The sequence below is a fragment of the Zootoca vivipara genome, chromosome 2 (genome assembly GCF_963506605.1).
Source record: "Zootoca vivipara chromosome 2, rZooViv1.1, whole genome shotgun sequence".
Taxonomy (NCBI): Eukaryota; Metazoa; Chordata; class Lepidosauria; order Squamata; family Lacertidae; genus Zootoca; species Zootoca vivipara.
This window is the reverse complement of record NC_083277.1, coordinates 115,711,394-115,726,168: the sequence shown is the minus strand read 5'-3', so window position 1 is coordinate 115,726,168 and position 14,775 is coordinate 115,711,394. Positions and strand designations below refer to the sequence as shown.

Sequence of the window (14,775 nt, the reverse complement as noted above, 5' to 3'; positions counted from 1 at the left end):
GTTCTCCACGTTGCAGCATTTGAGTGAGACTTAATTGCAACTAACTGAATATTGATTGCTCCAGGCTAGGTAATCTCCGCAATAACAAGGCCCAGAAATGTTCTTGAGTGAAAGAAGGAAAGAAAGAGAAAAAAATAGGGTGGTTTTAGAAATTGCCTTCCACAGACATGCCTCCAGGCGACGCACAAAATATGCCAAATGATGCTTTAGATACCAAATTTCACGTCTGCATGGCACAATGATGATGGGCGCACAACGTACACACAGTCCTGCCTACATAGGTGTGTGTGCGTGTGCATGTGTGCCCGTGGGTATTTGTGTTTGTGAGTGTGGGAGAAAAGAGAGCTTCACTTACTAAGCCAATTTCTCTCCCTGCCCCGTTGCTATCTCTCCTTTGCGCTGCTATCGAGAGAAGTATCGGCCGCAGACCTCATTCATACAAAGAGCCAGACTTTTTCTGGGGCAGCAGGAGAAGTGGTCACATGGTTGAATGTTTTGCAATGGGCGGGGACGGGGGACTTCTACATGTACCAGACTAGCCCACCTGGGAGAATGCTAGCCTGCAGCTCTTCTTGGCAGCTCTCTTCCTGTGCGAAGGGGCTAATGGCCGTGAACCTGCAATTGGAAAAAGGTTGCAGTCCAGCGACAGTATTCCCAGCTCATCAGCGGTGCAGAAGCAGCCTAAGCTGGGGCCGTATTGCAGCACAATTTTCACAAAAAGACAGTGTTTCTGAATGCAAACTACTGCTGCCTCCTCACTGCAACGTCTCTTTCGGGGCAGGTGCCTCCCCAACGTCAGCCATGTGGAGATTGCTATAAGTAGTTCCCTCTGGTGGATGCCTCCATGTGGGAAGAGCTTCAGGCACAACAATCTTGCCATGCAGTCTAGAAATCCCCCCCCCCCCCATGATGCCAATAACTTCCAAGGACAAACGAGAATAAAAATGCACCATTGTGGAGAATGTTGCTTGCCCTATCGCAGGCATAGGCAAACTCCGGCCCTCCAGATGTTTGGGACTACAATTCCCATCATCCCTAGCTAACAGGACCAGTGGTCAGGGGTGATGGGAATTGTAGTCCCAAACATCTGGAGGGCCGGAGTTTGCTTCTGCCTGCCCTATCGGCATGGTAGGCTTTTGGAAGGGAATGGGATCCCTAGCCACCTTTTGGCTATTTTTATTTATTCAACTTTTGAATTTGCAGCATGCCCCTCTGTTTCAGGTTGGTTTTCATGGGACTAGACCTGGCGCATGCATTTCTGAGGTGCTAAACTCCTTTTGCAGTGGGGTTGGTTTTTGAAAAACCATCCTTCCCTATCAGAAAGGTCTGTTCGAAGCAAGAGGTAGCTTCTGCAGTGCTGATTCTGTACTGCAGAAATAGGGAACATGTGACTCTCCAGATGTTGTCGGATGCACCTCTCATTATTCTTGACCATTTGCCATGTTGGCTAACGGGAGCCTGAGTCCAGCAAGATGTGGAGAGCAACAGGGTCCCCACCTGGCGTAGGAACAATTTCTATAAAAATGCCTCCTGGTGCAAAATTGTAGTGATGAAGCTGCAAAACAAGGACTTTATTTACCTCAGTTAGAACAAAAGAGGAGTTAGTGCAGCGGTACCTTCGTTCTCAAACTTAATCCATTCCGGAAGTCCGTTCCAAAAGCAAAGCATTCCAAAACCAAGGCGCACTTTCCCATAGAAAGTAATTCAAAACGGGCCAAATTTTGCACCTTAGCTATTAAAAAACGTAAATCTCTTTTATTGAATAACATATTATAACAATTTGTCCTGCCCTCCAATGATGATATTGCTGATCTTTTGTTTGGAGTTGTGTTGTGTTGTTTTGTATTGCTGGCTCTTGCTGTAATAAAATTGACTGAATGCAAAATGGATTAATCCGTTCCAGACTTTTAAGAACAACCCCTAAAACAGCAATTTAACATGAATTTTACAATCTAACGAGACCATAAAATGAAAGCAGTAAACAATGTACTGCAGTCACACAATCAATCAATCAGTAACTGAACTGGGTTCCACACAGTCACAAAAACAAAACAAAAAGCCACAAACATGCAAAATAAAAAGCAAAAACAGACAGACCTCAGCGTAACACTCAAAATGGAAGCGTGGCACTCAAATTGGAAGCGTAACACTCAAAACGGAGCACGTTTGGCTTCCGGGGGAAAAATGCAAACCGGAACAATTCCGGGTTTGCAGTGTTTGCGTTCCAAGTTGTTTGAGAATCAAAGTATCACGATATTGAGTTTTTTGTTGTTGTTAACATTTGCAAAGTAAGGAGAGTGCGAAGTTGGGACGACACAAACTCACCCCACCTCTTAATAGGTAGGCTGGTGGGTCTTTAACTGGATGTGGCTATCCTGGAAAGAAATATTAGGACCACAGTACAGAGATTGTTAAATATGTCAACTGGGGGTGCTTCAAGGAAGGTGTTCATTGTAGGATTGGTGCTTTGTTATGCATGCAAGGTTTTTTTTTGCTGCATTGACATCATGTCAGTGAAATAAAAATGCCAGCCTATATTCTCCCCCCACCCGAAGCGCACACACACATTATCAGGAAAGCTTCAAGAATGTAATGCCACGAGGTCTAGCGATGGCCATTAGCTCAAGTGACTTTTGACGATAACCCGTTTCTTCATTTGGGGTCATAGCTGATCAAATGCTGTAGTGCACAGGCCTCTTGTACCTTTAATGGTTGTATGGGAGAGCAAATAATTCTCAAGTCCCTTTCTTCTGTGCAATGGTTGAAGAGTCTCAGAAGCCTTATTCTCTATTGCTGCTGGTCAACCTACAAAGCGATGCAAAGCACACATACACGCACTAACCCAGATAACACTTCCCTGATCTGTGCCATTTCAAACTCCTTACGAGGGGTTGCCAGTTGCTCTGTAGTCTTAAAACTTTCCTTTAAAAAAAAATTTGAGAGTTCTACCAAAAGCGTGGAAAGATTCATGAGGACCAGAGCCTTAGGCCATTTGAAAGTTTTTGCATAGGGTTTCTACTCCTTGTTGGTATTGCCTGCGCTATTCTCTACACACAAGATGGGAAAAGTTTCCTAAAACTAAGTCAGTTTTGAAGGACTTCATAGCAGGCTTCCCCAGTGCTTGAAGCTTATTAAATGTACCTGCATCAACATGATTCACTGCGCCAATGGCGGCTAAGTTTCCTCTCTTCTTCTAGATTCCTGGGACGTGCCTTCTCCCTGAGGTGACTCAGCAAGACCAGGGCCGAATCTGTGTGGTGATTGATCTGGACGAGACCTTAGTGCACAGCTCCTTCAAGGTGACATTCTAAGGATGCTCCTTTTCTGAGAAGTGGGGGGTCAAGGCAGAAGGCATCCTTGGCCCGCCAGACATTGCTGGACTACAAGTCTAATCATCACTGGCCATCTGGTTGGGGCTGATGGGAGTTGTAGTTCGACAACACCTGGAGGGCCACAGGTTCTCCATTGCTGACAGTGCAGGAGAGGACTAGCTTGGTGCAAATCAGCTCCCTCTGAGAACAGCTGCAAAGGGATATGAAGAGGTGAGGGCTTTATGGAATATCACTGTGTGAAGGATAGGATTGGGGCTTTGGGAGTTAAACAAAAGGACCTCAACTTCATTGTTTTCCTGGTTAGAAGCTTTCTAAACCCAGAGGGTTGTATTCCATGCTGCGTGTACGCCAACAGAATGAACTTCTGCTCATGCAATGGGACTTCCCCTTCTCCCCGCTCAGAGCCACCCACCCACCCACCCCAGCCATGCACCTTCAGATTCTGTTCCAGATGGTTGTGGAATCTTCTGGAGCGGATTTTGATGTCTCTGCAGGAGGCTGCGAGGGGGAAAAGAGCAAGGTTAAGTTAATGGGGTCCACTTGCATGGTGGTGGGTTCTTTGAAGAATCTCCTTGGTTGTCCCATTATTTTAATAAATCAGTTCTGTGTCTACAACCAGTTACTACTGCATACCAGACACACAATGCTGTTGTTCCTGGGAACGGAGAAGGAAGCCTATTTATTCACAGCTGTTTCCATTTCTGCCCTGGGAAGGTGGCTTTGAACCCTTCTCACCTCACCCCTACACATAAACTCTGCCACTGGAAGAAACTTCTAATATTTGCGTCTCTGGTTCTGATCAGCAAATTCTGAAGAAGCTATCAGAGGACCAAACAGGCAACAGGACTCAGCGATTGATTCCCTGACGAATCATTTGATTCTGTTATTAGGTGCCTTGTTGTTTCAGATAGGAGTGGGGGGGAGCCTTTTTTCAACACAAGGGCCACATTCCATTGTGGCAGCCTTCCAGGGGCCACTTGGCAGAAGCAAAAGTGGGCAGGGCAACAGATGTGACTCTTGCCTTTGTATGCTAGAATACATCCCAGCCACGCAAATGACTGAGTTTTACACACACACACCTTGGCACTGATGGATGTGGCTTGGGTAAAGTCTCAAAGGATATATAGACTTTATATAGAAGAATATAAAGACTTGGAGGGGCTTCATTCAGCCTATGAACCCAAGATTCCCTGCCACTGGTTTGAGTGGACATGACTGTCATTTTAAAAGCGTATGGCTCAGTACTGGTAAATCGAGCCAAAGCCAGTGAGCATCAGATAGTGTCCTTAGGTGCAGAGATTGGCGCGACTTATGGATAGAGTGGGGCAGAATTGTGTCGTGTTACCTTCCCAAAACTAACATGCACCTTTTATAACATTTCTCAGCCAATCAACAATGCTGACTTCATAGTGCCTGTTGAAATAGAGGGGACAACCCACCAGGTAAGGATGCTGTTGCTGGGGAGGAAGCTCCTCTACCCACCCACCTTGCCAACAGTTTTGGGTTCTCATTGGCATCTGTTCTGGAAGTGGGGCGGCAGGGGAAGGGAACAGTCTCATTTTATGAGCCAAGGAGACCCCCTTCCATTTTGGCGCTGTCAAGAAGAGGAGGAAGACCATTCTATGAAGGCTTCGGCCTGGTTCAAGTAATCCAGGATAGGCTGTTACCAGGCAACACGGCCTATTCTTGATTACTTGTTTCAGGAGGTAGCTGCTTCCAGCGGATGTTTAAGGAGGAATGGCTTGGATCGACTGCGTGGCAGCGAGAGCTCCGGGAGAGAGAAATGCGACCAGCTGAAAACGGGTGGGGAATCCTTGAGGAATCTTGATGTGCTTTGCAGCATTTATGCTTCTTTGATGTATTCCGCTCACCACAATGCCTGTGGCAGCTTGTATTCATTTAAAATGCATCTAAGCACGCTAAGGGGGACGCGGGTGGCGCTGTGGGTTAAACCACAGAGCCTAGGGCTTGCCAATCAGAAGGTCGGCGGTTCGAATCCCAACGATGGGGTGAACTCCCATTGCATGGTCCCTGCTCCTGCCAACCTAGCAGTTCAAAAGCATGAAGTGCAAGTAGATAAATAGGTACCAATCCGTTGGGAAGGTAAACAGCATTTCCTTGTGCTGCTCTGGTTTGCCAGAAGCGGCTTAGTCATGCTAGCCACATGACCCGGAAGCTGTACGCCGGCTCCCTCAGCCAGTAAAGCGAGATGAGCACTGCAACCCCAGAGTCTTCCATGAATGGACCTAATGGTCAGGGGTCCCTTTACCTTTACCTTTAAGCACTCTAAAGGGCAGTTGTTTCCCTATCCATCAATAAGGATGCTGGTGACTTGCAGAAGTTAGCTGGTAGTTCACCACACCTCAACCAGCAAAACAGCTTCTTCCAGAGGCCCCAGTTAAGGAAATAGCTCTTCTCCCATACATTTCAAAGTAGCAAAGTGTTTATTATCTACAGACACAAGACAAAGCTAAACAGTACAGTACTGTCTACTATAGACAACTCTTCTGGTCTCTGAAGTAAAGATGGATATGTACAGAGAATTCCAATAATACTATATCACCATGCTAGCTAACGCTGCTATGTAAAACTCCCAGACTCTTCCCCTGACTCTCACAGATTCAAACAGCACAGGGCATGGACAAGACAAGACGGCATAATGAAAACAATGCCCTAGAGACTGTTATACCCATCTCTATGCACATTTCATATTTCCTGAAGCAAGGGGAGGGCAAATGACTCAAGCACTCAACCTAGCTGATTTTGCTATGGTAACCCGGTGCAATTGGTACCCTTCTCTCAGAACATCCAGACATAGGGGATGTGCTCCTCAAGAAATGAGTCCAGGCACACAGTAATTTAACCCATTGTTCACATTACACCACTAAAGGGGAGCTATTTTTTTTACTTGCCTCAGTTTTTCTTTATGATAGCCATGTCACGCAAAAAGGAGTGAAGCTGATGTACTGTTCAATGTTAAAGGGTTAACACTGAAGGGAATAAAACGGCAAGCCACCGGGAAGTTGTGGGTTTGTGCCACACTGTCTGAAATGAGCACACTGCCCATGCAGCTAGTTCTCAGGGTGGACACCTCCTGAACACAGAGCCTGAGACAAAAAAAGTGTTTCAGTCTTATAGGGCCAAGCCTTAGTCAGACCCCAGGGCCTTAATCTCTTTCACCCCCTCTTGGAAGTCTCTTTCTTAGCCAATATACATCAGACTATGAAGTGGCTGTTTGGATTCGCTGTTGGTGATCCTAATAGTGCCATCCTGCCTACCTGTCAAAACTTAGCTCACGAGGGGCTGGATCCAGTTCCCCACCTTGTGCTGTAGTGCCCAAATCTGCTCAGTGGGACAGACCAGTGTTCCCCCCAGTTTAGATATCTGAGGCATGTTCTCTGTCTGTGTTACAGTCTATTTCAGGGGTCAGCAAACCTTTTCAGCAGGGGGCCGCTCCACTGTCCCTCAGACCTTGTGGGGGGCCGGACTATATTTTGAAAAAAAATAATGAACGGATTCCTATGCCCCACAAGTAACCCAGAGATGCATTTTAAATAATAGGACACATTCTACTCATGTAAAAACATGCTGATTCCCGGACCGTCCGCGGGCTGGATTGAGAAGGCGATTGGGCCTCATCCGGCCCCCAGGGGTTAGTTTGGGGACCCCTGGTCTATTTGTTCTATTGATACTCTGTCTTTCCTCAAAGTGGGAGTGGGGAGGGAAGAAGCAGGCTGGTGTAAGGGGGAGGTTATGGGAGAAAAGCAATGAGCAGGGGGAATCCTCTCTCCTCCCATCGCTTCTCCCCTACAAATGTTTCCTGCAGCCGTGTGCTTTGGCCAACACAACACTGAATCCAAGTCTTTCACAGTAGCGTGTTCACTCCAGCTGTAAGGTGGGTTGTAGGTCCCTTTGTGCATTCCTCACCTCTGCTGCTCACTTCTAGGTGTACGTGCTGAAAAGGCCATTTGTCGATGAGTTCCTGAGGCGGATGGGGGAGCTGTTTGAGTGTGTGCTCTTCACGGCCAGCTTGGCGAAGGTGAGAGGATGATGAGGGTTAATAATAATAATAATTTATTATTTATACCCCGCCCATCTGGCCGGGTTCCCCCAGCCACTCTGGGCGGCTTCCAACAACACATTAAAATACAGAAATCCATCAAACATTAAAAGCTTCCCTAAACAGGGCTGTCTTGATATGCCTTCTAAAGGTCTGGTAATTGTTGTTCTCTTTGACCTCTGGTGGGCGGGCCTTCCACAGAGCGGGTGCCACTACCGAGAAGGCCCTCTGCCTGGTTCCTCGTAGCGAGGGAACTGCCAGAAGACCCTCGGCGCTGGACCTCAGTGTCCGGGCAGAACGATGGGGGTGGAGATGCTCTTTCAGGTATACTGGACCGAGGCTGTTTAGGGCTTTAAAGGTCAACACCAACACTTTGAATTGTGCTCGGAAACATACTGGGAGCCAATGTAGGTCATACTGGGAGCCAATGTAGGTCATACTGGGAGCCAATGTAGGTTTAGCCTAGACATGGGCTTGGGGAATTGTTTGATACTTTCAAACTTAGCAGAAGCTAAGGCAGAAAAGGTGGCGATAACAGCAGCAGCAGCAGCAGCAGCAGCAACCACAACAACAACCACAACAACAACAACAACAACAACATTTATTTATTCATACCCGTCCATCTGGCTGGGTTTCCCCAGCCACTCTGGGCGGCTTCCAACAGAATATTAAAATACAACAATCTATTAAACATGAAAAGCTTCCCTAAACAGGGCTGCCTTCAGATGTCTTCTAAAAGTCTGGTAGTTGTTTTTCTCTTTGACATCTGGTGGGAGGGCGTTCCACAGAGCAGGTGCCACTACCGAGAAGGCCCTCTGCCTGGTTCTCTGTAACTTGGCTTCTCGCAGCGAGGGAACCGCCAGAAGGCCCTCGGCACTGGACCTCATGGTGTGCCGTGTCCCTTTCAGCTCGGAAGATAATCTGGAGGTGAATATAGACTATTCGCTCTCTCTGTCTTGCTAGAAGACTGGTTTGGGAGCAGCTTTGACTTGGGCTAAACTTGGAGTATTGCTGAAACTTTAGAGCTGTGTATAACCCTGTGCATTTTTTAAAATCCAAATGCTGCAGCAAGAAACACTTGGCCTATTGGTACTTGAATAAATTGTGCAAAATGTCAAGTTTGCCATATAGTTGTTGGTTTTTGCTTCTCCTAACTGTGAGGAAGAGTGAAGGACCATGCAGAGTATTCAAATCTCCACCACTAACTGACCCCTGGAAGTTCTGCTCAGCCCCTTGCTGGCTTCCGAAATTGCATTGGGCATCGCTTAATTCTCCAAATCCATAGTGACTTGAAACTTAAAATAAGTAAATACATTCCATGCCAGATTCCAAATTCCATGTTTGCACTATCTGGCCAGAGGTGGGTAGAGCCCTGCCTGTTCTCCTGATTCCCCCATGTTGGGTTTCTTGCTTTCTTATGCTGAGCCCTAGTCTTCACACACTCCTGTTATCACTCTGTTCAGTATGCTGACCCTGTAACTGACCTGCTAGACAAGTGTGGAGTCTTCCGAACCCGCCTCTTCCGAGAGTCATGCGTGTTCCACCAGGGCTGTTATGTTAAGGACCTCAGCCGTTTGGGGCGTGATCTGCGCAAAACCTTGATCCTGGACAATTCTCCTGCCTCCTACATCTTCCATCCAGAGAATGCGGTGAGCATGCCTTCAGGAGGGGTGGGTGGGTGTGTCCCCCATAAGTGGTTATTCAGTAGTAGCTGGTGTTGACTTTTGACTTACCTTGACAGGAAAGCGGAAAAGGCTCTTTAAATTATGAGTAAGACTTGAGTTTTTGATAGGTTAGTTGGTTGGTTGGTTGGTTTAAAAATCTTTTGATCTGATTTTAGTTAAAAAGAAAATAATAATAGTTACATCGACACCAGGTGAAAGAAGCTCTTAAATAAAGCATTCCCCGTTGTTTCTCACCCCTGCCTTTTAAGATGGTGCTGACTGCAACACTTGTGTGCTAGGTAAAGGGACCCCTGACCATTAGGTCCAGTCGTGACCGACTCTGGGGTTGCGGCACTCATCTTGCATTATTGGCTGAGGGAGCCGGCGTACAGCTTCCGGGTCATGTGGCCAGCATGACAAAGCCGCTTCTGGCGAACCAGAGCAGCACATGCACGGAAACGCCGTTTACCTTCCCGCTGTAGTGGTACCTATTTATCTACTTGCACTTTGACATGCTTTCGAACTGCTAGGTTGGCAGGAGATGGGACTGAGCAATGGGAGCTCACCCCGTAGCGGGGATTTGAACCACCAACCTTCTGATCAGCAAGCCCTAGGCTCTGTGGTTTAAGCCAGAGCCACCCGCACCCCTTGTGTGCTAGGTAGGGTCATTCAAAACATGTTTGTTCTCTCTCTCTCTCTCTCTCTCTCTCTCTCACACACACACACACACACACACACACACACACACACACACATACATACACACCACACTTCTGAAGTGGTAAATTCTCAGGAAGGCTGACTGTACCACATCATTTCCCCCTTCAAATCTACTTCTTTCCTCCCTTTTCTCATTACTCCAGCCAGCTCAACCTCAAAAGTTCTCCAGCGCGTGAAATATTCTCCCAAACCTATCCAACAGAGCACATCTGCAAGGTTTTCCAGGTGACAATTCATAGCTGTGGCCATAATTGTAGGAGTGAGTGAGCAGTTAGTATTAGTGTAACTAGTTTCATCTACAACAATTACCTTTCGTGCACCCTGTTTAAAAATTAAGTCTTGCATTGTCACCGTATTTTGAATATTCGCCTGAATACTTCCCAAAGCTCTTTAAATACATGGAGTGTTTTTTAACATGTGCCTGATGTGAGAGCAGATCTGTCTCTTCTGAGGGGATGTAGCCCATAGCTGCCAAGTTTTCGCTTTTCTCGCGAGGAAGCCTATTCAGCATAAGGGAAAATCCCTGTAAAAAAGGGATAACTTGGCAGCTATGATGTAGCCACATTTCATATTAATAGCCAAGTGATTACTGCAGCGTTTGAATTCTGCTCCCAGGTCTTCCCGGGTCTTCTTGGTTCCTTCCAATTTCCCAAAAACATTAGGTCTCTGCTTCCTAATGGTGTAGCTCTCCTAATGGAGAGCCAGTGTGGTGTAGTGGTTAAGAGCAGTAGATTTATAATCTGGGGAACCGGGTTCGTGTCTCCGCTCCTCCACATGCAGCTGCTGGGTGACCTTGGGCTAGTCACACTTCTCTGAAGTCTCTCAGCCCCACTCACCTCACAGAGTGTTTGTTGTGGGGGAGGAAGGGAAAGGAGAATGTTAGCTGCTTTGAGACTCCTTCAGGTAGTGATAAAGCGGGATATCAAATCCAAACTCTTCTTCTTCTTCTTCTTCCTATCTATACGCACCGCAGTGCTCCCGACTGACTTCTCCTTGCTCTTTTCGATTTCCCCATAGGTGCCAGTCCAGTCCTGGTTTGATGACATGGCCGACACCGAGCTGCTGAACCTGATCCCGATCTTTGAGGAGCTGAGCGAAGCGGAGGATGTCTACACCAGCCTTGGCCAGCTGAGGGCGCCCTAAGGCCTTCCTATGCCCACAGAGGAACTTTTTTCACTCAGTGCCTTCAGTACTGGCCTGGAGGGGAAGGGGGAGCCGTGGGGACGGTTCTCCGCAACCCCACCGCAAGGCAGATGCAAGCACTTTGGAGGCAATAACCTGAACGGCCGCCCCACTGGACAGCGCCAGAGCAGTTTCCAACCAGGGTATGGCAGGATCCCAGAGCCTCTGGCCTTTCCTCCAAAAGCAGGGTCACCCAAGGCCCCGTCCCCAACAGCGCTTGTATCTATGCACTGCGAGGATACAGGGAGCATCGTGAAGGCGCACCATTTCTCCAGGGCTCGGCTTCCTCCATTCGCTGCAGGGTGGTTAGTTCTGGGTGTGGTTTGTGCAGTGTAAGCTGCCTGTTCCCCCTGCCTACCCTCTCCTCTCCTCCTCTAAAGCAATGCCAAATGTCTTGGCTGACCCTTCTTCTTTTGGGATTACAAAAGCTATATGCCTCCTCGCTCCCTCTTAGATGCTCCTGAGAGTGCTGCTTACCCAGGACCTGGGGCACAGCCATGGGGCCTAGCAGTTTTGCCGCCTTATCTCCCAGGAAGGCTGCGCAGGGCAGGGCACGGAGGTGGCTCTCCAATACTTCTGTCCTAGCCAGGTGTCTTTCTGAGGGATCCTCTCCTTCAGCTGCTCAGGCCACTGGATTCCTCGGAGGAGAGGCTTTCCTCGCCTTGGATACCTGGTTAGAGAGAGGGGGGAAAGTATCTCCCCCCTTTTTTGGTCCTATTCCCTTCCAGGGTTTCCCCTTCAGAGCAGTAGTGAACCCACAATTTCAGGGGTCTTTGTCCCTAATTGTCCTGTTGGCTTTTGGGAAGCCTTTAACTTGTTTTTATACTGTGTCTTGTGATTTGGGTTCAGCCTGTAGGGTTCAGCCCCAGAGGGGAAGGGACTCTTTCAGAAACCCTCTTAACGTTAAAAAAAAAAGAAACCGTGGCACGAGCATAGAAAAGGACTGAGGCTAAGTCAGCCGGCCCATTCCCACAAACTCCACATCGGTTGAGGACCGATGCTGCAGAGATTGCCATATTTCTGCGCTCTGGCCTATTTTTGCTTCTTGGGTGGGGGGGGGGGACACACAGACCAGGTCACAGGGTTACTTTAAACCTGCCTCAGCACCCTCCCTCAGTGTGAATTGCTAGCTTTGAAGGACAGGAGGGTGCCTGTGGGTGGCTTTCTGCGGCGGGTGCAACAGAGGCACCCTGCCTTTTCCGCTCAGGACTCGTTCTAGGCTCCATCGCCGTAACTTGAAAAGCCCGGCCCCTCGGGTGGCCTCAGGGAATCATGAACTAGCGTGTTAGAAGCTGGCGGTGGGCAGGGGGCGGCCTGTTCCATTGTCTCGTGGTGTTCGTTGGGAGAGCAAGGGGAATGTCGCTGCTGCAGCCTCTGCTCATGAAGAGACAGAGCCTCTCTTTTTCTGCCAGGCTTTCTTAGGAAACGGGCCCCAGAGAAGCCAGCTGGGCCTTTTTGCACACTCTTCCCCTCAGCATTTTCACGGCGGCACCAGCTCTCGAGAAACCCAAACGTAGATGTTGATATTGCTTGGGAGCGGCCGCCGCCTCTCCCTTTCTGGGTCTCCCCCCAGCAATATGGTACGCTGCCTTTCCTAGTCGTGTCTCTTAACGTTCTGTGAACAAGTGCTTTCGAAGTGCCATTGGTGGCAACCAAATACCCACAGCTCAGCCATCTTGCTTCTCTCCCTCCCGCTCCCGTAAGCAATACATTGCAAGTGACTCCATGCTTAGCCGTTGTGGGGGGTGGGGGCAGGATGGGGCCATTCAGGGTTCTTTTTGTTTCTTTCTGGTGCTGCCTCCTTGATTTGGACGCAAGGGGGGCAGGTAGCGTGGGTCACCTCGCCACCTGGGGCAGGAAGCTAAAAAACAAAACCAGGAGTGAGAGAACCTGTGGCCCATCCAGATGTTGCTGGACTTAGGAGACTTATCACCCCTGACAGTTGTCCGTAGCGGCTGACAGGAGTTTGGGGCCCAACAACATCTGGAAGGCTTCCTCCCTGCGCAACAGGACCAAAGCTTTACCATCCTTGTTTTTGGCTGAGTGAGCAGGCACCTCTTAGCCTGGCCAAAGTGCTTCTAGAAGTTTCAGTCGCCATTTTTTAAGTGTGAGGATTGGCTACTCCTTGACCTGTGTGTGTGTGCGCGTGTGTGTGCGTGCGTGTGTCTCTCTGTGTGTGTGTGCTAGGCCTCAAATGGTGCTTGAGAGGAGTCTGCGGCTGCTGCTTCTCTTTCCTCCTCTTGCTGGCCTTGCTTCCACTCTCTTTGCCTCAGCAGCTGTGGAGAGGGTAATGGAGGTGACACACAAGTCCCTAACTTCATGGAGGGAAGAGTTTCTTCTTCTAGTTCTGTTTTCTCCACGACACATACCAGTGAGAGAGCTTTAAACGCTGCGAAGTTAATGTGTGCTAGAAAGAACAAAAACCCATTGTTTTCCTTCCTGGTTGAGCCTATCCTCCTTTGGCAGCCGAGGAGAACGTGCCTCCATTTCCCTCCCTCTCCTCACGCAACCTGCCTGCTGTTGTCCTGGCCCTTCCTTCAACCGGCTCCTTTTGCTCAGCTCAGCTCCGAAACCCCTTCACTCGATGGGAAAACATTGCACTCCTGTTTTCTACACTCCTCCACCTTGGCTGGTGAAATGTGCTCCAGAATTTCTCCTCCGTCCCAGTCACGGGACTTAAGATTTGGGCAAACGGGTGGAAGTTTTGTCAGTCACAGTGTGGTGGGATCTGTGCGGAGCAGGTTTTGGGCTAAGGAGGCTGATGCATGATAAATTAAACTGAGCACTCCCAGTTTCAACAAGCTTGTTGAAAGTAATGTGGAACCGCAAAGTCTGCCGAGCGATGGAACAAGCTTGGCTGTGTGAATTAACTCGAGGGCTGAGTCTGCTGATGCCCATTCCCACTCTGCATGAGGCTTCCTTGCCCTGTTTAATAGCCATGATGATAACCTGAGTCCAATTGCCAATGTTGGGATTGTGCCTTGATCAAACCCAGCTGACGATTAGGGTGAAGCACCATCGAAGAGGCAGCCCTAATGCTTAATCAGGGGTGTGCCTTTTAGGGGTGCTCTGCATACTCCTCCCATGAAAGTAAACACACACACACACACACGAGAGAGAGTCTTTTGCTGTTCCTCTCGCATCCCTTCTTTTCAGACATGCATAGCGGGTGGCTTTTGAGTAACAGAGCCCAGGGCTTCCCCCTTCTGTCCCCACTTCGTAGAAGTATGAAAACATCAATTGCCTTAGTCATGTGTCCTCACTTGCTGGGTGGTTTTTCTTTTTTAAAAATTTTGTTTTAATTGAAAAAAAAAAGATATCCCAAAACTTGAAGCCGGCACTGCTGCCATTTCGATCTCTTTCTATTTTTGGAATCTTTGTATTAACTGCAAATTAAAGAAATAATAAAAGAGAGCAGGTGTGCGTCTTCTCTTTTTCCTAAGTCTTTGAGCAGGGTGGGTTCTGGAGGCCTAATGCAATATCCTTTTGAAGCTGGGTGGCAAATTTCGGGAGGTAAAATTTTCCCCAGCTGCAGAAAATAATCTAGCTCTGAAAGCACCACAGGCAAGGTTGGTTCACACATGACAACTGGAATAACAGGTGAGATCTTAGGAGTCACAAAGGGAGCTTAGGAGCATCTCAATGCAATTCTTGTCCTTGGAGAGCAAATTTGCACATTTGCCACCCTTTACGATATGAGAAATCAAGTGATGCAGGGGGGTACAGTCAGTCATTTGTTAAAAGTTACTGAGTGCTATAATCCAAAGACATGGATAAGACCAGGCCCGGTGCGTCCATTTAAGTGGACTAGGCCATT

At 48.3% G+C, this 14,775-nt stretch overlaps 1 protein-coding gene across 2 annotated transcripts in view; it reads left to right on the top strand.

Annotated features, from left to right (window-relative positions):
- CTDSP2 (CTD small phosphatase 2) overlaps window positions 1-14,381 on the top strand; it is a 62,803-nt gene extending 48,422 nt beyond the window's left edge. For both annotated transcript variants that reach the window (XM_035103045.2, XM_035103055.2), the window contains 5 exons: window positions 3,198-3,299; window positions 4,718-4,774; window positions 7,279-7,371; window positions 8,856-9,041; window positions 10,794-14,381. In XM_035103045.2, the coding sequence (XP_034958936.1) occupies window positions 3,198-3,299; window positions 4,718-4,774; window positions 7,279-7,371; window positions 8,856-9,041; window positions 10,794-10,919 (564 nt within the window). In that variant the 3' untranslated portion in view covers window positions 10,920-14,381. The remainder of the gene's footprint in view (window positions 1-3,197; window positions 3,300-4,717; window positions 4,775-7,278; window positions 7,372-8,855; window positions 9,042-10,793) is intronic.
- Window positions 14,382-14,775: the final 394 nt, after the last annotated feature.